The sequence below is a fragment of the Lacerta agilis genome, chromosome 14, assembly GCF_009819535.1.
Source record: "Lacerta agilis isolate rLacAgi1 chromosome 14, rLacAgi1.pri, whole genome shotgun sequence".
Lineage (NCBI taxonomy): Eukaryota > Metazoa > Chordata > Lepidosauria > Squamata > Lacertidae > Lacerta > Lacerta agilis.
This window is the reverse complement of record NC_046325.1, coordinates 50,929,383-50,952,583: the sequence shown is the minus strand read 5'-3', so window position 1 is coordinate 50,952,583 and position 23,201 is coordinate 50,929,383. Positions and strand designations below refer to the sequence as shown.

The window sequence follows — 23,201 nt, the reverse complement described above, 5'->3', positions numbered from 1 at the left end:
CAGGCCAGGGAGGGCTCCTCTAAGCTTCACCAAACAACGAACAGCTTGATGCTTTGGCTTTCCTGCTACTTCGGTCCCAAACGCAACATTACAGGTTTCTGGTTAATCTGCTTCCTAACAGAAGTACAGGAGAGATTGTGCAGAGGTAGATTTAAAAGGGGTGATAATCGTGCATCCTGCCTCAACACACAACATTCTCGTATATGGAACTGCCTCCCACCTCCCGAGTAGTAAGACTGAGGCTTTACATACGCACATGAGGCTACATGATCTGGGAGAAAATCTGGTGGGGTACGGCCTTTGCAAAAGCTGCATCTGATATTGGGGGGCAGGGGTGGGCTGGAGGGATAAGTAGGACAACCCCTTGCTCTCCCCACCCTGTGCTGTAGGTTCTCTCACTTTTGAGTCATGCCTTGGGTTACAAAAGAAGAGAGCAGGAAACGGCAAAGACAGTGGCATGGCAAGTTCACAATTTTGTTTCTGTCCCACCTACAAAACGGGCCAGAGCAACTTCTGAAGGCTCACACACCCAAGATGGGATGGAAGGAAGGAGAAACACGACGCGCTCCCAGAATCAGCAGGGTTTGTCTGCATGGAATTGGGTGGGAAAACGAGAATTGTAAAAGCCTGTCTGAAATGGGAAGAGGCATTGCTTGGACTTTTGTTGTGGAAAAACTGTCACAGCATGAAAAAACAAACAAATAAACACACCAAATGTTAACTTGTGAAGAGGCAAGACAACATGGGGTCCTGCTGCAGGTACATTTCCCTAAAGAGTGGCCAAGAGAGGACCACCTCTCCTCTGCCCATGTCCAAAAAGAAAGAGGGAAGCGGAAGGATACAATGTGCCCGTCTCCGTTCACAGACAAGTTACACCTGCACTTAGGAAATTAGCAACTTGGTGCCAAAGCAAGCAAAGGGGTTTCTACTGTAGATTTTGTCACAGTGCATGAATTGAGAGGAGCTCATCTCTCCCGTTTTAACTTCCAGGAAGAGAAAGTGGGAGGGGTGTGGAAGTTGAGCTGTCTTTCTTGACTTTCTGGACTTGAGTGAGATGGAGAGGCAGGCAACATCTTTGTTTTGCTAGCACAGCTATCCCCAGCAACATGGCACTTTCCAGAGGGGTTTGGACTACAACTCCATTAGGATGGGAGCTGTGAGTCCAAAGCTTCCAGAGAGCACCAGGTGGGGAGAGGCTGCCGGCTGCCTTTGCAAAATGCAGAAACTGAAATGCCCCTGCAGAAGGAAGATTCCTCTTGAGGCACAAGAGAGCGGGAACAAGAAGTGCTGGATAAACCGACAGGCATTGATTCCCAGAGGCTGGAGCAAGTCCGCAGGATTGCTGTGGATCTGGACACCTCATGGATTTTCATGATAAAACTACCGTGTTCCATACCAAAAATACTCTAGTTTGTTCATAAAATAAGTTTATAGACATCATGGAATATAAGTTAGGTGCCTGGCAGCCACTGGAATGAGCCTGGACGGAGATTTTGCCCCGACAGAACTGTGGGCTGAGGCTGGCTTCTCTCTCTCTCTCTCTCTCTCTCTCTCTCTCTCTCTCACTGGTGCAGGTGAGTGCGGTCGTCCGGGCGCTTGATGTGGATCCTGCGGACCCGCTCAATGCGCTCCCGCTCCTCGTCCTCCTCCAGGTGGTGCGATCGGCCGGCTGCCCCTCCAGTTGCTTCCAGCAGCGCGTTGTCAGGGCCTCGTCCATCTTGGGCTTCATAAAGCAGAATGTTTAATGTCTCCTCATAGATCCGGGCTTCTGGGAATTCAACCTGGAAACCCCAAGCAGAGAGAGGTTAGGAGGAATTCCTTTCTCCCAAGCTGGAATTCAGGACAACTTACATTTTAAAACATCACTATAAAATACAAAGGAAAACAAATTAGTTAAAAACCAACAGTTAAAATACACCAGACCCTGTTTAGAGCCAGCAGTTAAACTACAATTTACCCTGACATCTGCCCAGCCTGAGCTCCGCCTGCACTTCCGTTTCCAGAGGCCTGTTTGAATAGGAAGCTCTTAGCCTGCCAGTGGAAGGATGACAAAGGAGGAGCCCTTCTAGCCTCTCTTGGGAGGGAATCCCACAATATGCAAGCAGCCACAAAGAAGGCGCTCTCTCCTGGGTCACCACCAGTGTGCCTCTGATGTAGATGGAACCAAGAGAAGGTGCTCACCTGGGGATCTCAGCACTTGGACTGGTTCACAGAGAGAGAGAGGTTATATTTCAGGTAACCTGGGCCCAATCATAGAGGGCTTTATAAGTCATCACCAGCACCGTATTGTGCCTAGAAATAGACTGGTAGCCAGTGATGTTGTTTTAACTGTGGCCCAACATGTTCCCTGAAACCATCCTCAGTCAGCAGTCTGGCAGTGAACCAGGAAGCTTCTTCCCCCGGGCGCTCTTGCGTAGGCATGGAAGAACTTTGCAACCCGGCTATCTTGGGGGTGGGGGTGGGGGCAGAGGGGAGAGAAGAAGAGGGTTGCAGGGGCAAGCTCAAATACTTGCTTGGTTTTGTCTGCATTTACCTACCTTCTACCTATCATTTTGGGGAGTGGGTGGGTGTTGTCAAGGAAGCAACAGCAACAAGACTCACCTTGGTCTGTTTCTTTTCTGTGGCGTACACAATGGACGTGCAGCAGACTTCCGCTATCTTGCGCCCCTGTCCGTAGAAAGACCAGCAGCAAATCTCGTCCCCGATGACATCCTTAATGAAGAGGACCCTCCCGTTGAAGCGCAGCGAAAGCTTGTCAAACAGCTCAATGTTCTTCAGCATGTTGTCATCGGAGTTGCTGAGCCAACAGGACAGGAATGAGGACACCTTCCAGTTTCCAGGGGCCTCTTTTAAACCCCAGCCCCCCCCCCCCAACTCTACTTTTAGTCAAAACTCCATTCCCTGCCCCCTCACTTTGTTTCATAGCTTCCATGTGGCATTGCAAATGCCCTTACAAACCTTCCCCAGGTGCAGAAGGTGAAAGCTTTTACCTGGTGTAGGAGTACTTGTTGTTACTTCTGTTGTACAGCAATTTTACCGCTGGCTGTGGGGGAAGCACAAACAGGTAGGGATAAATGTCACAGTTTGATGCTTTTGTTATACAGCTCACCTTGAAAAGGGAACTCTCCCTTCAGCTGTCAACTGGGGGCAGCCATTCCAGGGGACGGCCTTGGTGGGAGAAATAGGAAGCCCAGCTCCATCTGGTGCCTCCTGCCCCTTAACTGTGCATTACAGGAATGACTCTTTAGAAACTGGCACCTGCGTTTTGCTTTTCCTCTTCCCTCTCTGTCTCTTTTCCCTTGCGTATCTTGTTTTTTTAGATTGCAAGCCCACAGGCAGAGACTGTCTTGGTTTGACTATATGCCAGTCTCTCTGGCTGAACGTTGTTGTTCAGTCGTGTCCGACTCTTCGTGACCCCATGGACCAGAGCACGCCAGGCACGCCTATCCTTCACTGCCTCTCGCAGTTTGGCCAAACTCATGTTAGTAGCTTCGAGAACACTGTCCAACCATCTTATCCTCTGTCGTCCCCTTCTCCTTGTGCCCTCCATCTTTCCCAGCATCAGGGGCTTTTCCAGGGAGTCTTCTCTTCTCATGAGGTGGCCAAAGTACTGGAGCCTCAGCTTCAGGATCTGTCCTTGCAGTGAGCACTCAGGGCTGATTTCCTTCTTTTGTTATTGTTGTCCAGTCGTTCAGTCGTGTCCAACTCTTCGTGACCCCATGGACCAGAGCACGCCAGGCACGCCTATCTTTCACTGCCTCCCACAGTTCGGTCAAACTCATGTTAGTAGCTTCGAGAACACTGTCCAACCATCTCATCCTCTGTTGTCCCCTTCTCCTTGTGCCCTCCATCTTTCCCAACATCAGGGTCTTTTCTTGGGAGTCTTCTCTTCTCATGAGGTGGCCAAAGTACTGGAGCCTCAACTTCAGGATCTGTCCTTCTAGTGAGCACTCAGGGCTGATTTCTTTAAGAATGGATAGGTTTGATCTTCTTGCAGTCCATGGGACTCTCAAGAGTCTCCTCCAGCACCATAATTCAAAAGCATCAATTATTTGGCGATCAGTCTTCTTTATGGTCCAGCTCTCACTTGGCTGAACAGCGGGGTACAAATCCAATCTATCAATCAATCATAAACTTTGCAGGGTGCAGAGTAGGAGGGCAAAGCCACGGTGGTGGGTTAAGACTAGTAACTGCCTCCTGCACATGAGCTCTGGTACAGAATGCAGTTGCTTTAGAATATCAGAAGAGCCCTGCAGCAGCATCAGACCAAAGCTCCATCCAGTCCAGCATCCTGTTTCTCACAAAAGCCCTCTTCCCTTTGTTGCCAGCAAGTGATATCCACAGGTAGACTGCCTCTGTACACAGAGGTTCCATTCATGGCCATGTACAACCACAAACAGACCTGCCCATTATGATAGGCCCATCCTTCTGTCAAGGGGTGGCTGAGCTGTGTCCCTCCAGTAATTACTGGACTACAACTCCCATCATCCCTGACCACTAAGTCATGCAGGCCGGGGCTGATGGGAGTTGGGAATCCAACACCCAGAGGGTCACACAATAGCCACCCCTTTGCTATGTTTTTACTGAAGTGTTTATATTCCGGCCCCGTATAAAATGTCAGGGTGGTGTAATACGATCCTGGCCTTGTGGGTTTCACAATCTAAGTTTCAAAGACAGAATACAGTCGAAGATAAAGGTCTGGTGGGAACCGTTGAGGAAAAAGAAAAAGAGTAGAGAGGCAGGTAATTCTCCACCGTACCCCGACCCAGTTCCTAAGGGAAGGCAGAGATGCCCAACACTTAATCATAGAGGTGGAAGGGACCTAAAGGTCATCTAGTGCAACCCTAAGCAATGCAGGAATCACAGCCAAATTGGAGAGGCATTACAGTGAAAACCAGGTGGGAATGTGCAGTTTGTGAACATGCCAAGCTTAAAGCACAGCTCTTCTCATCCAAAGAGCTGCTCACCTTGTTTGATGTGGCTATAAGTTTCTGCTCTTCTTTGGAGGACGTGATGATGGGCACCTTGCAGAAGGGCTCGTAGACTTCTTTGTTCTGCTGAAACGAGAGACCAAATCAGAACGCAGGCAAGAGGCGGAAGAGAAGTCAGGCGCCCACCGGGAAGAACCTAGTAGCCCAGCTGAAAACCCATCAGGAATTGAGGTACATCAGGCAGTGACTCGAGACAGGGCCTTTTCTGTGGTGGCACCCTCACTATGGGATGCTCTCCCACCAGAAATATGGTGTTTGCATTGCACGAGTTTTGACGCCAACTGAGGAGACCTCTCTTCACCAAGGCACTCAAGTGCCTAGATCAGCCTTGCCATTTGTCATGGGAGACTGCTTTCTGCTAGTGGCTGTACTGTTGGTTGTAATGTGTTATTGTTTTATTGTTATAACAATTTTATACATGCAAACCACCTTGAGGTTATTTATGATGAAGGGTGGAGAATAAAGAAACCTTGATCTGCCCTCTGCACTTTTCCCCCATACCACTGTGAAGCCGGAAGTTCCAATGTCCAAAGGAGAAGGGGTACGGCTGTTTCAAAGAGTGCTTTTGCAAAGTGCTTTCAGACAGACCCCGTGCTCCTATTTCAGTCTCCAGAGGGCTGTCCGAAAGCCCTTTGCAAACAACTGTGGGTTCTCAAGTGCCTGATGCATGGCCTGCTTACCTGTAGGGCAGCCTGGCACTCATCCACCAGACCTTGGACCAAATAATATTTGGCTTCTGCCAGCAGCTCTTCTATCTCCCGCCGGCTCTCTGGAAGGGGTACAGCACCGTCACGCAGGTAGTTTAAGATGGTCCCAAAATGTTTACCGCAGCGGTCAATCAAAATCCAGCCTGAGACAACAGCAGATGAAAATTAATGGAGGAAGAGGCGAAGAAGGAGAGCAGAACAAAACCACTGTCTCCCTGTTACCAGTGAGAGGACCACCAACAGGTCAGGGTTTGGGGTGCCTAAATACCTTACAGCGGAGATGGGGAACATCTGTGGCCAGGCAGATTCCCACTGGGAGGCTAGCCTGCAATCTTGGGGCCACCACAAAAAGGGCTCACCTCTTGCACCTGCTTATAGCATCTCATGTAATGACAGGACAAAGAGTAGAGCCTCTGATCTCAAGTCCCAAGCAGGATTTTGGGTGTGGGCAATGGAAGATCTATAAAGCTTTAGAAAAGGAGGTGCCCTGTGAACATTTTGGAATGCTAATGCAGGTTTACTACTTGCCTGGACCAAATAGGAATCAGCTGCAGGAAACTGGGAAAGGAAGCCCCTCCCCACTCATTTCAGGTTCACTGAAGTGCCAAGAAATAAACAGCCTGTCAGTCTAGTAAAAATATTTGTGGGTTGTCATTTTGGATGGCTCATTTGCAATGCTGGGCTTACATGCCCCCAAGTGGCCTCCTGGTTACCGTGAGCAAGTGACCCAACAAAATAACAGATTTATAGAATCGTGGAGTTCAACTCCGTGCAATGTCCAACCCCCCTGCAAGGCAGGAATCACAGCTAAAGAATCCCTGACAGCTAGCAAAGCATTTCTCTCATCCCCCCTTATATTAAAGAAAGGGGCAAAAGGGCCAGCTAAGGGCATCTAGGAGGTAAGAGGGCTCCTTAGAAAATCTCCTGCTGCCGGCATATTCTGTTTATTAGGGTGCGATCAGTGAAAATGAAAAAGCAGTGAAATGGAACAGGTTGCCTCTTCTTTCCTCCTCCCTCAGCTCCCTCTCCTAGCCCTTGACTGAACACAGCCAGAGAAGCAGTTTCTCAGAGGGAAGCTTCCTGCGCAATCGTCAGTGAGGCACAGCCAGCCATAAACAGACCAAAGACTTTGGTTTATGGGCAGAGAGACAAGAATGCATTTGAGGAGGGCGGTGGGGGGGGGAGCTTATGCAGGACGGACGCTTGTCTTTAACAAATAAGGGCAATGCAGGCCAAAGGATCTGATGGGTGCCTTGAATTAATGGCCTTACAGTGAAAATCTGATTATGCTCTTAGTTCTCCAAGCCATAAGTTTTACATAACAGCTCCAAATGGAGCAAGGGACAGTCTATCTTTCCAGCCCTGCTATCTTATTCTACTTTGCTCTTACGGTGTTTAAACCTTCAAGTTTTCTTAAAGTCAGAGGGTGCAAAAGTCTGTCTTGCTCTTACTCACTCCCACAGGAGGCCGGGATGGCCACCAACTTGGATAAGGAGGAGGCTGGATGGCCTTAAGAGAGGATGGAACAAATTCCTAGAAGATCAAGGCTATTAGCCATGAGGGGGATGCTTTGCCTCACAATCGAAAGCAGCCATGCTTCTGAATGCTGGAAGCTGCAGGATGGGAGGGGGCTCTGGGGTCAGATCCTGCCTGTGGGCTTCCCTTGGGGGCATCTGGTTCCCTGTGAGAACAGGAGGCTGGACTAGATAGAGCAGCTTCCATGATAGACCTCATCTATCCCATTGTACAGTTCCTCCCTGACCAACCTTCTGAGACTCTTAGGAAAACTTTGCTTCAGGGCTCCGACAAGTCCATCACAGAGCAAGTGGCAAATTTTTTGAATATCATCATTATTATTAGACTACGAATTGCCTGATACTTTTGAGTCTAGCATTATAATTATTCCCCCCCCCCCGTTAGCATGTAAGTGGAGCCTGCTGCATCTGGCCATCTCAGTGGCCAACCAGATGCCTCTTTTGGGAAACCCGCAAGCCAGAACTGAGCACAAGAGCCCTTTCCCCTCCTGTGGTTTCCAGGAACTGGGATTCAGACGCATTACTGCCTCTGACCATAGAGGCAGAGAATAGCCATCATGCCTGGTAGCAATCGACAGCCTTTCCTCCATGAATTTGTCCAATCTTCTTTTGAAGCCATCTGAGTTAGTGGCTACCCACTGCCTTCTGTGGCAGGGAGTTCCATAGTTTAACTATGTGCTGCACAGTGCATTTTTATTAATGCAAAGAGATTGAGTGAGGCGAACGGGAACCTCAAACAGCCACCTCTTAAGAACACACTGGCACTGCCCATCTTGGCCCTGCCATCCCTCCTGGCCAGGAGGCCTCCATTACCTTCACTGTCGGTGAGGACCTCCATCCGACCACTGAACATGGCCTTGAGCATGGTGTCCTGCTTGGTCAGCGTCTGCATGGTGGTGTAGTACAGGCCCCCGCCGATGTTCAGCTTCACATACTTGGAACTGGGGCTGGCGCCTTTGAAGGACATGGTGCGGGTTGCAGCTGCTGGCACTGCAGTGCTCACCACCGTTTCTCCAGACATCTCTTCCTGCAAGAGCAAAGGAGCCTTCCGTGAGGACCTTCATGCCCCTCTGGCTACCTGTGCATCCTAAGCAGGTCGGACCAAGGAGCCCAGCTGGATTGGAGCCAAGGCCCTTCTGGTCCAGCTTCCTGCTGCTCAGGGGCCATCAAATGCCTCCAGGCACTGGACACAGAGCCAGCAGCCCACCTGGGCTGGTAAGAACGTAAGCAGAGTCCAGCACCGACAAACAGCCACCTCCAGATGCACACCTGCCTGCAGGCTGGGCTTCATAAGCGTCCCAGTGAAGAAGCAAACGGGGCGGCACCAAGTTGCGGAAGGGTAGTCTAGGTATGTGGGGCAGCGGGGCTCTGGGAGACCAGGGTTCAAATCCCCACTTGGCCATAGGGTTCACTTGATGACTTTGGGTGCCAGCCAGAGTCTCTCAGCCTAACCTAACTCACAGGGTTGTCATGGGGATTAAATGAGGGAGGGAACAGTGTATGTCCCTCTTAGTTCCTAAGAGAAAAGGCTGGGTTATAAATGCAATATAAATAAATCAATAGAGTAGCAAGAAAGGTTCAGAAAAGGGTGACCCAATGATAAAGGGGATGCATAGATGCCCCTATGAGGAAAGGGTGCAGCATTTGGGACTTGGTAGTATAGAGAAAAGGCAAGTTAAGAGGCAACAGGAGCAGAGCTGTCAACCTTCCTTTTTTTGCAATGGGAAACGGTGCTGGAATAAGGGAATTTCCCGCAAAAAAGGGAAAGTTGACAGCTATGAACAGAATAGTTTTATTGAATGATACCTGGCATGGAGAAAGTGGATCAAGAAGTGTTTCTCTCTCTCAGAACATTAGAACTCATGGACATGCAATGATGCTGAATGCTGGAAGACTCCAGAGAGGAAAAACAAGGTGGTACTTCAAGCAGCGAGTGCAGAGGAGGCAGGGATAGCCATTAACTTAGATGGCTTCAAAAGAGGCACCTGGTTGGCCACTGTGAGAACAGAATGATGGACTACTGGCCTGATCCAGCAGGCTCTTCTTATGTTGTTGCTAGTTATGGGGCTCCCACGTGGATGCAGTTCCTCGTGTGGGTACACAGTACGAGGCAGCAGGAAGTGTCTTGGCAAAACTCGGTAAAGAAACTAGCGTCAGGGCTTCTCAGAGAAACGTCAGGATTTCTGCATAATTTCATCATTCAGTTGCTCTCACTGGCCTTTTGAAATACATTTGAGAGTGTGTAAGAACTGAACTGCAAGCAAAAGATGAGCTGCTTCAGGCTGGGGGTGGGGAGTGAAGGTTGATGATTCACCTCCAGCTATTGTCCTGGTCAGGTTATGTGTGTGCTTATCATCTTCACGGCTGACTCCTGAGTGACTCCCTCCCCACCAAAGCCAGTTCACAACGCTGCCTTTCTCTGCAGCAAGGGCTTGGCTTATTTTGAATTCAGCCAAGGAATTTCAGCACAATCGGTCCCAAGAAGCTCTTCGGTCAGCTTTTCCACAGTGCAAGCAGCACAGGCAATGGAGCAATCTCTCTTGTTGTTCTCACCTGCCCCTCCTTTCCCTAAACATCAGCCACAGAGTTATTCTGCAAACAGACGCCTTTTCACCCTCCTGGATTCCAACCTCAAGTGATACAGCCCTGGTGTTAGCTAAAGTTCTTCCTAATACCGGTAACTGCGAACTTGTGATCTACAAGAGCCAAAGCTTGGGGTCCCCAACAGCACCCTCCCATGGCCCTTGCCCAGGTCCCCTGCTCTGTTTTTTAAAATTGCTGGGGGGGGGAGTTGTTTGGTTGGAGGGGGCACATATTTTGGGGAGGAGGTTCCTTTGTCTATTGGTGTGGATGTGTGTAGGTCTTTCCTGCTACTTTGGAGATGGGTGGGGTTCTGAGCACTGCTGGTTTATTTTCTGTGGAATTGGCATTTTGTGGTCCCCTTTATAGCTTCTTAGGATTTCCAAAGGGGCCCTGGTGTAAGTGGATAGCCACGTTGGGCCCCAGAGCTAGTCGCCTTGGGTGATAAGTGAGTTCAGCTGAGCTGAAGGGCTACAACCAGGAAGCTCTGTGGAAAAGTGGGAGATAAAAGCCCCTCTAACAAATAACAAACTGAAGAATTACAACCTTAACTTTAATTAAGGAATGGGGTGGGAGAAGAAACTGTCAAATTGTCTGGCAGATGTTTTACTCCTTTTTGTGAGAATTGGTACTTGAATGTGCTTGTTTTCTCTACCCTCCTCATTCCTTTTCTGCCCTGCCGTTTGTCTTAGGGCAACACAGGACAGGTTTCAATAAATAAAACATATTAGTTTGTAATACTGTGGGCAAGGACTGCCTTGTTCCTTGAACTGCACTTAGCAAATATTAAGTTTTCATGTGATGGATGACCTCTTATCTCCCCCTTTCCATGGACTGATCCCAAACCAAGGCATGCATTTTGTAATGTCTGAAGGGTGCAGTATTTTTCGAACAAATGGAACAGGACTGGGCTACCAGTACAGATAACTGATGACTAATGACACCAATGACCCTTCTAGATGGATTGTAAGTTAATTTTTTCAGAGAATTACCTTCAGTTCCATGTCCCAAGAAAGCCCTTGGCACCAATTGGAGGATACTAGTGCCCACATGACCTGGGTCAAATGAGGCGGTACCCAGGTCTAGGTTTCTGAGATGAGTGGTGTGGAAGCACAACACCAGAAGCAGGGAACAAGGTGCCTTTTCGGTCAGTGATTCATTTTCTAACAGCTTCTGAATAAGCCCAGAATGCAGTATGAAAACAGCTGTGCTACACCCCACCCCACCCCTCCCACTGTGAGTGAGAGCCTACAGCCTATCAAAACAAACACATGAGGTTTTTAGAGGTACCACAGAACAGCAAAGGTATCCCTCTTTGGATGGACAAAGCAAGCATGAGTCACTAGCTAGAAGGAGCCCTTCTTTGACCTTATCAAGGGGCTGCACAGGAGATCTATCAGGTTTGGAAATCCCCTGGGGCAGTGAAAAATGGCAGAAAGGCTCTTTTTCACTTTATCAGGCCTGGCCAGGCTTCTGCGCTAACAATAAACTTAGATCATCAGCCACCTCAGAACAATGAATTTATCAGGGCCTCAAGCTTTGCACAGAGGGGAAATTAAAGTCCCACTCACCATCACAAAGCCAATGAAAGAGCTTTGTCAGAGGGGAGAACTTTAAGGCCATGGTTAAATTATTAGCCTGTCTGAAGGCAGGGGAGGAAGTCAATTAATAATGAAACAGAGTGCTGAATGTTTCATGCGGCATCTTGTTACCAGTCAAGGGGAGCTCCAATTCCCACCTTATCTCAGGGACCTGTTAGATAAAATCTGACAAGTCAGGATTAAAAACAACTTAGCTAGGAAAGGAAGAGCCAAGAGGAAAAAGGATAGCAACATTTCTGTGGCTGGGGGGAGAATCTGACTTACTTAGATATTCCTGGTACACTTCTGGGGTGAGCTGAGCAGGCACTGTGCTTAACAGCAGCCCAAAGGCCAATTCAAGTAAATTCCAAGTGAACAAGAGTGGCTTAATAATACATGTTGTGCTGCTGCTGCAATGTCTAAGCCAGGGGTAGGCAACCTAAGGCCCGTGGGCCGGATGCAGCCCAATTGCCTTCTCAATCCGGCGGCCCATGGATGGTCTGGGATTCAGCATGTTTTTACACAAGTAGAAGGTGTCCTTTTATTTAAAATGCATCTCTGGGTTATTTGTGGGGCCTGCCTGGTCTTTCTACATGAGTAGAATGTGTGCTTTTATTTAAAATGCATCTCTGGGTTATTTGTGGGGTATAGGAATTCGTTCATTTTTTTCCCTTCCAAATATAGTCCGGCCCACCACATGTTCTGAGGGATGGTAGACCAGCCCTATGGCTGAAAAAGGTTGCTGACCCCTGGTCTAAGCTTACCGAGATGGTATGTTTAAGAGGAGAGAGAACCCAGTTGCCCTTTATGGAGAAAGTAAAGCACAAGTATAATCTGGAACCATTTAAAGCCTTTTCACAGCTGATATAAAGGCAAGACATTAGATGAATTATGCTTGGATAGTTTATGACACAATGGGTTTGTAAGTGAAAGGTCTTACCTTCCATCTTGTTGTGATCCTTAATGGAGCACAAGTAAATCAGTTCATATGTTTATAATAACATGAAATAAAGAGAAGGGATGGGTGGGTGGGTGGAAGACTTTCCTCATATCTTCATGCCCTTCAGAGGATCCCTAAGTGGCTCACAATAACACAAATCTACTACAAAACACACATTCGTCTAAAAATACAAACCGGAAGCAGAGCAGTCAGGTAGAATCATAGAATTGTACAGTTGGAAGGGACCCCAAGGATCATCTAGTCCAGGGGTCAGCAAACTTTTTCAGTAAAATCCACTGTGCCTCAGACCATGTGGTGGGCCGGACTATATTTTGAAAAAATAAGCACTAATGTTTATAGATGCGGAGAAAGCCTTTGACAACATTTCTTGGACATTTATGAAGAAGAATTTGGAAAAGATGGGAGTTGGACAAAGATTCTTAAATGGCATCAATGCCATTTACACTGAACAAAAAGCGAAAATAATAATAAACAGTGTGATATCGGAGGAAATTGAAGTTGAGAAAGGAACAAGACAAGGGTGCCCTATCTCCCCTTTATTATTTATTACGGTCCTGGAGGTCCTTCTAAATATGTTACGAAAAGACAAACAGATAAAAGGAATTAGGGTGGGAGAGAAAGAATATAAACTACGCGCCTTTGCAGATGATTTGATGCTATCCCTACAGGAACCGGAAAGCAGTGTCCCCAAAGCCCTGGAATTAATTGAACAATTTGGACGTGTAGCTGGCTTCAAATTAAATAAACAGAAAACCAAAGTTTTAAGTAAAAATATGAGGGCAGAACAGATACAAAGATTACAAGATGGCACTGGACTCAATTTTGTTAAAACTGTAAAATATCTAGGTATCAATCTCACAGCAAAAAAATTGAACCTGTACAAAGACAATTATGAAAAATTGTGGACAGAGATAAAGAAAGATTTGGAGATTTGGACGAGACTGAAATTGTCGTTAATGGGAAGAATAGAAGCGGTTAAAATGAATTTCCTACCAAGGATGCTGTTTTTATTCCAAGCCATACCAATTCTGGACAAATTGGACTGTTTTAAGATATGGCAAAGGGACCTATCAAAGTTTATATGGCAGGGTAAAAAGCCCAGAATCAAGTTTAAGATTTTGACAGACTCCAAAGAGAGAGGAGGCTTTGCCCTGCCAGACTTAAAGATTTACTTTGAAGCAGCGGCCTTTTGCTGGTTGAAGGACTGGTTTAAATTAGAGAACGTGGACGTGTTGGACTTGGAAGGATATGATAATATGTTTGGCTGGCATGCATACCTTTGGTATGACAAAGTTAAAATCCACAAAACTTTTAAAAATCATATAGTTAGAAAAGCTTTGTATCAGGTTTGGACAAGATATAAAGACTTGTTGGAGAGAAAGACTCCTAGATGGATATCACCAGTCGAGGCCAAGGCCTATAAGAGACCGAATATGTCTGCAAGTTGGTTAAGATACATGGACATATTGCAGCAAGAAGGTGACTCATTTAAGCTGAAAAGCTATGATCAAGTAAAAAGTCAAGTCCCCGACTGGCTGCAATATCATCAGGTTCATGAAACATTTAAATTAGACAAGAAAATTGGTTTTCAAATGGAAAAATCAAAACTGGAAACAGAACTGATCGAATCGAACTCTAAAAACCTTTCCAAGATGTATAACTTGTTGCTAGAGTGGCATACGAAAGACGAATTGGTTAAATCGACAATGATAGATTGGGCAAAAGATGTGGGTCATAATATTATGATGGATGACTGGGAGAGATTGTGGCAGAAAGGTATCAAATTTACTGCATGTAATAGTTTAAGAGAAAATATAATGAAAATGATGTATAGATGGTATCTGACACCAGTCAAGATAGCTAAGATGAATTCTAAAATGTCGGATGTGTGTTGGAAATGCAAATCTTCGAAAGGTACCTTTTTTCATATGTGGTGGTCGTGTCCAGGGGTAAAGGCTTTCTGGGATAAGATTTATAATGAGCTTAAAAAGGTAATGAAAATTACCTTTAGTAAGAAACCAGAGGCATTTCTCTTGAGCATGACCAATGAAGAGATACCCAGTCAGGACAGAGTATTTTTTATGTATGCCACGACAGCGGCTAGAATTTTATTGGCAAGAACTTGGAAAGGTGAAGAGATCCCAACAGTGGAAGAATGGCAGATGAAGTTAATGGATTACATGGAACTCGCAGAACTGACCGCTAGAATCCGAGACCAGAGGGAGGAGAAGGTGTCGCAGGACTGGAAAAAATTTAAGGACTATTTAGTTAAATCTGAAAAACTGAATATTTGAGCAGAATTAAGCAAAAGATCGGCTTTAGCAGGTTAATGTTAGATAAAATTGTTTAGAAGAAACTTTTTGTGAATGATTTAATTGTTAAAGAATATTTTAAGATATTGTGTTTAAGTTATGATTTATATTGGATTAAGTATACTTAAGAGTATTAAGAAATATGGTAAATGTTAATGGAAAAAGATATAAAGTTACCTATAAAGTATATATGATTTTGAAGGCAGTGGAGGGAACAGGGGAAGTCCCCTAGTAGAGAAGCTAGAAACAAGAAAAGTACAAAGATAGGTGTTTGTTAAGGTTTGTATGTTTTTCTTTATGCTTGTTGATATTGTTATTGTTTTTATTGTGTTTATGTATTGTGTTTTTATTGTGTCTATGTTTACGTTTATGCTGTGTTTATTCTTTGTTTTATTGGAAAATAATAAAAAATCTTAAAAATATATATATATATATTTTGAAAAAATATATGAACGAATTCCTATGCGCCACAAATAACCCAGAGATGCATTTTAAATAAAAGCACACATTCTACTCATGTAAAAACACACTGATTCCTGGACCGCCTGTGGGCCAGATTTAGAAGGTGATTGGGCCGCATCCGGCCCCCGGGCCTTAGTTTGGGGACTCCTGATCTAGTCCAACACCCTGCAATGCAGATCAACACTCTGATACGCTCTATGTCAAACTGGTACTCTTCAGATATCTTGGGACTACAAATCCCATGGTTGTGCTGGTTGAGGCTGGCAGGAGTTGTCGTCCAAAGCCCCTGGAGAGCACCAAGGTATGGGAAAGACTGTTCTAATAGAGCACCCTAAACTGGTCCCCTATTCTCAAAAACCTGGTGGAAGAGAATGGTCTTGGCTGGTTTTCTAAAGACTCCAGTGTAGAAGGTTTGGTGGACTTTCCCTACAGAGGGAGAGTCCACATGCAAAGTGTTCACATGGAACAAACTAAAATATTCAACAGCCCACCTGCTTCTCAAACCTTTCTTGTACCCCTGGCCCTTTGCCTGGCCTCCCCCAATTCCTCCTCCTCACCTTCCCAGAACCTCCCTGCCTCACGTATGGACTCCCCGTTGGTGACCCACAAGACCAGGGGTCTGCAACCTTTAAGACACAAAGAGCCACTTGGACCCGTTTCCAAAGGGAAAAAAAAAACCTGGGAGCCGCAAAACCATTGCGACATTTAAAACAAATATAACGCTGCATATATTGTTTCTTACCTTAATGCAATAATAATAAATAACGTATAGGAGCCAATGCAAAGTATAATTAGTAAAAACAACAAGAATAAGTTCTTACTTTTTTGCATTGACTCAGGGGCGTACCCAGGATCAAAACTGGGGGGGGGGGGGCAAGCCATGGTCCTTCAGGTTGTGACATTTCAGCACGGAAAGGCGAATGAAACCAAAATTTTAGGGAAATTATATATAATTATAGCAGTGCTTTATTACAGTAGTTATTACAATTATTTGCTTGGTTTTTAAATTTTTTTATTCTAGTTACATGTCTTATACCAGGGGTGGCCAACTCCCAAGAAACTGTGATCTACTTTCAGCAGTGATCTACCCCCGTTTTTTGGGGTTCAGCTCAAAGTTGTTTTGGGGGGGTGTGGTGGGTGGGAGAGAGGGCTTCCCCCTCTAAGATAGGTTGGCAAGCGAACTAAGAAAGAAAGAAAAAGGGGGGTGGGAATGGAAAAGTGGGGTGGAAAAATATAAATTGGGGGTGGGGTGGGTGGGAGAGAGGGCTTCCCCCTCTAAGATAGGTTGGCAAGCGAATTAATAAAGAAAGAAAAAGGGGGTGGGAATGGAAAAGTGGGGTGGAAAAATATAAATTGGGGGTGGGGGTGGTTTTTTTTGGGGGGGGGGAACCGCGCCAGGCTCTGCAGCGCGCCGGCCTCGGGGCTCCGGGCCCCCGAGCCGCCCTTGGGGCCGTCGTTGAGCATGTACACCGCCCGCAGCGAGCGCTGGCGAAGCACCGGTTGGCGGAGGTTTCAGAAGCAGCCCGGACGTTTTCGCCGCCGCCGCCCGGCCTTCCTGTTGCACGGCGGCGCAGGAAGGCTCCGAGTCCCGGCCGGGCCCCCGGGTGCCCCCCGGGTCCCGCTGCCAAAGAGGCGCCCGGACGGCGAGGCGGAGCAGCAAAGCCAGGCGGAGGCGGCAGCAGCACCATCCGGCGACCGACGCCGGGAAGGTCCCCCGCCCGCCCGCCTCTCCGGGGGCGGGGAAGGCGCAACGGAGCCAAGCCCCACAAGGACACCCCAGCCGCCCGCCGGGCCCGACACTCCAAGGAGGGAAGCGGGCAGGCGCGGCGGGTCAGGAGGACGGCGCGGCGGGCGCAGCTCAGGCGGGCCAGGAGCGCAGCGCAGTGCCCCCACCACTCCGCGCCACCTCCGCGCCCCAGGCAGCCGCCCCGGAGCTGAAGGAGGAGCGCCTGTTGCGCGCTCACAGTGGCGGTCCGCGGCGGGGACGGCCCCGCTCCGCTCCGCCAACTGCGCTGCCGCCGTCGCACCAGGCCCCGCCCCCCGCGCCTCCCCCCGGCTGCCCCCTCCCTCCCTCTCTCTCTGCCCCCTGCAAACCGCCCCTCCATCGCGGGCAGGGCTGGCGCGTCTTCCCTCCGGCCGAGGAGTTCTCAGGCGCAGTGCCCCCACCACTCCGCGCCACCTCCGCGCCCCAGGCAGCCGCCCCGGAGCCGCGGCAGGGCCGCGAAAGAGCCGCATGCGGCTCCAGGGCCGCAGGTTGCCGATCCCCGCACAAGACCATCTCAAGGAATCCATTTGCTATCCTCTCCCCTGCCCCCCAGGGGCCATTCAAGGTGTGGATCACTTCTAAGTAAACCTGCAAAGGATTTACACTGAACGAACATGAAAGTCTGTTTCCCTCCAGAGTGGTTAAGAGCGGCAGACTCGTAATCTGGGGAACCGGGTTCGCGTCTCCGCTCCTCCACATGCAGCTGCTGGGTGACCTTGGGGCCAGTCACACTTCTCTGAAGTCTCTCAGCCCCACTCACCTCACAGAATGTTTGTTGTGGGGGAAGAAGGGGAAGGAGAATGTTAGCCGCTTTGAGACTCCTTCGGGTAGTGATAAAGTGGGATATCAAATCCAAACTCCTCCTCCTCTTCTTCTACTTTAGAAGACACCTGAAGGCTTATGGGAGGTTTTCAATGTTTAATGTTCTGTTATGTTTTAATATATGTTGGAAGCTGTCCAGAGTTGCTGGGACAACCCAGTCGAGTGGGCGGGGTACAAAAAACATATTATTACAACTCCCAAGTTGTGCTGATTAGAACTGATGGGAGTTGTCATCTGGAGGGCACCAGATTGGGGAAGGGGGCTGTGCATTTAATGCATAGTTTATCACTTCCTAAGCCCTGCCTCCCTTCCAGTCGCCTCGCTGCGCTCTATAAAATGCCAGGCGCATTGATGGCTCTACAGAATAGATCATCATCATAACCTGAACTGATTTTATTGATGTTGGGTTTCATCCTCATGCTCACAAGGGGGAGGGAGACAGACTGAGGGAGGCAAGAGGGTTTGGGGCACACTTGAAACTTCTCCCCGCTGAAAGAACGTCGGTCTCTGAAGCGAAAGAGGAGGAGAAAAAGAAGAAGAGGTCGCCCACTCTCCCTGGGCTCTGCCCCAAAGGGGGAAAAGTGACTTACCTAAGAGCCCCCCCCCCCCCGCCCCAAAGGATTCCTCACCAGACCCCCCCCCCAATAACCCCTAGACCCCCCCAAGCCCCTTCAGCCAGGTGCCCCTCCGAAGTCCCCCCCTCCCTACTTCGCTCACCATGAACAGCCCCTCGCGAGGCCTCCCCTCAGCCAACAAGGTCCCAAGGCGAAGACGAGCAGGAGGAGGAGGAAGAAGCGGGTGACGCACGCGAGGAAGGGGCGGGGCGCCCCCCGAAAAAAACTTTTCTGCCGAGCCCCACCCCGATTCTACCCATGCTCCTTTGCGTTCCTCCCCGGCTTTTTTCCACGAGGAGGTGGGCGGAACCCAAATCCCAAGGACCTGAGTTTCCAGACGGAGGAATGAAAGCGACGGGCAGGGGGAGGGCGGGGCCAGGTCCTCCTGGGAGAGCCGGTCGCGACTGGGCAACTCTAGCCACCTTCCATCTCTATGCCTCTTGCGCTCCGGCTGCAGGAGGAGAGGCGGGACTTCCGGGCCAGCGGCCGGTTTCTTCCCAAGGGCCGGAAGCGCCGGTGTTTTCCTTGACTCTATGGTCCATTTCTGGCGGTCCTCCTTGGAGTTCTTTGGGGGGGGGAAGGCGGCCGTTATCGAGGCGACGGAGGAAAAGGAGGAGACGGAAGGGCAAAGCAGAACAACGCGTAACAACTAGCAACAATACTTAGCGGGTTATACACACACACGCGTCGCCTTGGGAGCTCACGACGACCCTGGCAGGTAGGACGCGGCGTTGGCGCCCCCCTCGCACCGAGCCGGAGGGTCCTGAGGCGAAGAGACTCCAACCCGAGACCCTCCGGCTGCCGCCCCTCCAGTGGCTGACCTTCTGCCTCTCCCCGCAGAGCCCAGGGAGGGCCTCCTCGACTCCCAAATGGCGGAGCCGCTGGGCACGGAAGCGGCCAGAGAGCTAGTCCTCTGCCTTGGCTAGAGGGAGAGAGAGGTAAGTGCTGGGTGGGGGCAGGGGGAGACCCAGCCTGGGTCCTCCATTAGAGCCGTTTGGGAGCCCTGCTTTCCAGTCTGCTAGCCTTTGCCTGGTTCTCTGAATGCGGTGGGCTTAGCCTCATGCCAGACAGCCACTTCCGCTCCATCCCAGAGACCTCATCTATCCACGTAGGGAAAGGCTGAGGGTGATCGTTTTCATTTAATGTTTGGGAAAGTGCTCCATGCCTAAAAGCTCACCATCTGAATTAAAATATGAATAGAGAGGGTGGCAGCCAATGGTTCAGTTTGCAGGATGCTGTATTAGGTGGACCCTTTGTCTGAGGTAGCACAACTCTTCCTACATCCTTTTGGAAAAACAGAACTTCGGGTGATGCTAGAAAAGGGGTGCCCAGAATAAAGGATGCCTGTTCAGTAGCTAACCTGACGGTAAGTGAGTAAACGGATCTCGCAGAAGCCAATAGGAGTTCTGTTCCCTCTTGTGGAAGTGTTGCAGGCCATGCAAGCAGGTGTGGCACAGCTTTCCCAGCTTGTCCTTCCCCTCTCCTCCTGTTGCCAGAGACCTCCAAAATGTTCAGCGCAGCCCAGTTGTCTAAGGCCCAGTTCCTTGACAAGGCGCGCCAAGCGCGTGAGGAGCGCCGGGAGCTGAAGGAGCGTGAGCGAGCGGCAGTGCAGATCCAGGCCCTTGTCCGAAGGTTCTTGTGCCGCTGTCATTTGCAGCGGGAAATCAGGTGCGTGCAGTGCATGTGCAGGTGCTGGGTGGATTTGGCTTTTCGCCTCTGGGGACTGAAGCCTTTGTCCAGTCGCTGTGCCAGTGCTGGCTCCCAGGGTCCCTTGTCTTTGATGAGGGGGGTGCTTGTAAGATCCAAATCCTCTCCTGCTGCCTTTGAACTTTTTGGATCCTCTGAGCAAAGCGAGGGTGGTATTGCTCTTGGGGCATTGGTGGGCCCTTTGCCTCTCTAGGGCCCTGGCAAATTCCTGACCTTCCTACCCAGTGGAGCAAGGGAAATATCTTAAGTCAGTCATTGTGTGTGGGCATCTTGGCCTGTTCTGTCATGTATGCTCTGAGCCGATCTGCAGCTCCTTCTGCTGCCTCTATCCAGAGGAAATAACCTGAACAGTACAGTATCGCCATTTGTCATGGAACCGGGGGGGACGGACCCACCTCACCTCACCTGCACACACCAGTCTTTCTCAAATTATATTGTACCTTTCCTTTTGGACTTTCCTTTGTGCTCCCCAGGAGAGAAGTAGATGACTTTTTTGATGCAAACGGGCCTGGCAAGAAGACAGCACTTTCGATCTTCAAAATATCCCGGAAGCTGCTCTTTGTCTTCAGGTGCCAAGATGACAAAGAGGTACTACTGCTTTGCTGAAGGTCTCCTCGTTGCATGCTATTTATTCTTGATGCTAGGGGTGGGACAGCTGCTGTGTTGGAAGTATCAGGTTGGCTTTTCCAGTCACAGGATGGGGAGGGAGAATTTTCTGGAACAATGTGAGCTTGGACCAAAACTACTTACTGCAGCAGCAGACTCTGCCTGCTTCCAGGCTTGCCTGAATTCTGAAAATGATCTTGAGCCCCAGAGTCTCTGCAGGGGCAAATATGTGTTCCATGGGAGAACTGTTGCATTTTGCAAGAGGTAAGCTGAGCCCAAAAACACATATCCATAGAAAGAACTGTTGCTGTCCCTTTGTATGAGTTTTGCCACTTGGGATGTATCTCCTTTTGTAGGAGTCCTGGGCCATTCTGCTATGTTTATGTGCTCCAAATGATTGAGTGAACCAACTGACACAAAGGAGAATGCCCTATCCTTGGAGCAGGCGTGTCGCCACCTGTGATCCTCCAGAGGCTGCTGAACTCCCAACTCCCATCATTCCTGACCATCAGCCATGCTGGTGGGGCTGGTGGGAGTTGGAGTCCAGCAACATCTTGAGGGCCAAAGATTCCCCATCCCTAATCTAGAGGGAGGGTGCTGCTCTGAAAGAATAACTGCTCTGGAGACCAGTCAGTGTGTGAGCCTCATGCTCTGCTTAGGCCAGCAGCATTAGACTGGCTATTAGGAGAACAGGATGCTGGACTAGATGGGCCATTGGCCTCATCCAGCAGGGCTGCTCTTATGATCTTGAGCAAAAGACAACCTTTGGATTGTAAGAGTGAAGTCTGTTTACTGGAAATAATGGAAAGCGTTGCTTTGCAGGAACATTGGATTGAGGCAACAAAATGATTATAATTTCATATTAACTCACCTGCTTTTCATTACAGAGATTTGAAAAGTTGTGTCGCTGTATCCTTAACAGTATGGATGCTGAAAATGACCCTAAGGTGAGATGAAGTCACTTTTCATAGACTTTAACTTGAGGGTGTGTGCATATTTTTTCCATAAAATATCCCCAAGAGCAGGTGGAGATTTTTTTTTTAAATTCCATAAGCATATGCTGGAGCATTGCAGGCCAGTGTTTCCTGAGAAACGTGAATATTTGTGGTTGTTCTAAAAAACCAGTGTCAGAGGCTTCCCTGCCACATACGCACTGCAGCTCTGAATTATGGGGTGACAATGCTTTGTTCTGCATTTTCCCAGTCCAGCGACCGAATGATGGCCTCTCTCTCCCCCCCTCCGGCAGTTCTCACCGTCTTCTCCTGTCACTTGCCCACAGGTGTGGTATGTGTCCCTTGCACTTTCAAAGGAGCTCACGCTGACGTGGATCAAGCAGATCAAGGATGTTCTGTGGCTTTGCTGTGAGTTTCTGAAGCTGCTTAAGGTATGGACTGACTTGGTTGTTTGTTTTGTGTGTGTTTTCACTGGTCTGTGACCGTTCCAGACTACCATTTCATGTCTCTGGCGGTTCTTTCCCCCAGCCAGACATATTGCAAGACTCTAAGCTGGTGAATCTGCACCTCACAATGCTGGTCACATTTACGGACACTTCCACGTGGAGAATCCTGAGGGGGAAAGGTAGGTGTGTCGGGTTCCATTTTTCTAGGGTTTTCTACTAGCCAAAATGACAAGGCTTTTTATACTTGCTGTGGAATCTTGTCAGCTTATCAAAGATGAGTGATGGATGGCGCTGTTTCTGCCTTTCCTGCGTAAGAAAGTGCCTGCTCAGTATCTGTTCACAAAGTATGTAGTACAGAGATAGAGATGCTTGAAGTAACTTCCAAAGTTTTGGGCTTTAAGGTTGGCATCAGATGCCCACTTAACTTTGAATTATAAGGCCAGCCAGTTCTCTGGAGAGCAGTTTGCCCCATAGTGTCTGATTTAGTCATAATTGCCAGTTGGTGTTCCTCTTGCAGGAGAAACTCTGCGGCCTGCCATGAACCACATCTGTGCAAATATCATGGGACACCTGAATCAAAAGGGATTTTATTCCGTGCTCCAGGTTTGTTGTGCTTCGTGTAGGGGGTCTTAGTTTTTGTGTGAGATTATGTATATTTGTATCTGCTCAAAGAGAAAATAAATGATGGCTAGCAGTGCATATGTTTTGCTTTGTTTTAATATTCACCTCAGCTTGTGGAACTAGCTGTTCTATAAAACAAGAAGTTCAGTTTGCTACTCCCCTAGCTGCCTTTTCAAGTAATTCTGAGAGCTCATGGTAGACCATGGCATGGCGTCTCCAACAACAGCTCCTACCTGGGCTGAGAGAGGTGAACGTCTCTAAAACCTCATGGCTGAGCCCAAGTTTTAACCTATGTGTTCCCCATCCAGTGCCTGCTGTGCCTGCAGCGCTGTACTGGCTCTGCGTGCTCCACAGTAGGCTTTGAAATGGATGCTGCTCATTGGTGAAGCACAAGGACAGCTAATAATCTTTGTGCACAGATCTGTGAGTTTGCTCCATAAACACTTTTTTTTCTGAGAAAGCATTCAGTACAGTTCTCCAGTTGATGACTGTGATGTGCTTTATCCTGCTTCTAGAGTAGCTCTTTTAACTCGCATAGT

General features: G+C 48.7%; 2 protein-coding genes across 5 annotated transcripts in view; one reads left to right on the top strand and one right to left on the bottom strand.

The window, feature by feature from the left end:
• Positions 1 to 336: 336 nt before the first annotated feature.
• Positions 337 to 18,539, bottom strand: KCTD10 (potassium channel tetramerization domain containing 10). 2 transcript variants are annotated; one of them, XM_033169532.1, is made up of 7 exons: positions 18,433 to 18,539; positions 8,047 to 8,260; positions 5,672 to 5,841; positions 4,968 to 5,057; positions 2,991 to 3,043; positions 2,602 to 2,797; positions 337 to 1,781 (listed from the first exon to the last, which is right to left on the bottom strand). In XM_033169532.1, the coding sequence occupies exons 1-7, from the start codon at positions 18,433 to 18,435 to the stop codon at positions 1,563 to 1,565; spliced, it is 945 nt and encodes a 314-aa protein (XP_033025423.1). In that variant the 5' UTR covers positions 18,436 to 18,539; the 3' UTR covers positions 337 to 1,562. The 2 variants fall into 2 exon arrangements, with proteins under 2 accessions (XP_033025423.1, XP_033025424.1); XM_033169533.1 differs by having other exon boundaries at positions 4,968 to 5,054.
• A 215-nt stretch (positions 18,540 to 18,754) lies between these two features.
• UBE3B (ubiquitin protein ligase E3B) overlaps positions 18,755 to 23,201 on the top strand; it is a 32,428-nt gene continuing 27,981 nt past the window's right edge. Inside the window, exons 1-7 of one of the 3 annotated variants that reach the window (XM_033171173.1) lie at positions 18,755 to 18,865; positions 19,826 to 19,997; positions 20,510 to 20,624; positions 21,530 to 21,589; positions 21,922 to 22,026; positions 22,124 to 22,220; positions 22,559 to 22,644. In XM_033171173.1, the coding sequence (XP_033027064.1) occupies positions 19,837 to 19,997; positions 20,510 to 20,624; positions 21,530 to 21,589; positions 21,922 to 22,026; positions 22,124 to 22,220; positions 22,559 to 22,644 (624 nt within the window). In that variant the 5' untranslated portion in view covers positions 18,755 to 18,865; positions 19,826 to 19,836. Of the gene's footprint in view, positions 18,866 to 19,744; positions 19,998 to 20,509; positions 20,625 to 21,529; positions 21,590 to 21,921; positions 22,027 to 22,123; positions 22,221 to 22,558; positions 22,645 to 23,201 lie in introns of those variants that run through there. The other 2 variants (XM_033171172.1, XM_033171174.1) reach the window with 2 other exon arrangements.

Coding starts and splice junctions, on each gene's coding strand:
- KCTD10 (XM_033169532.1), bottom strand. Junction 5,842..8,046: donor GGTCCTCACCGACAGTGAAG/GTAATGGAGGCC, acceptor CTGTTGTCTCAG/GCTGGATTTTGATTGACCGC. Junction 5,058..5,671: donor AGTGCCAGGCTGCCCTACAG/GTAAGCAGGCCA, acceptor CTCTCGTTTCAG/CAGAACAAAGAAGTCTACGA.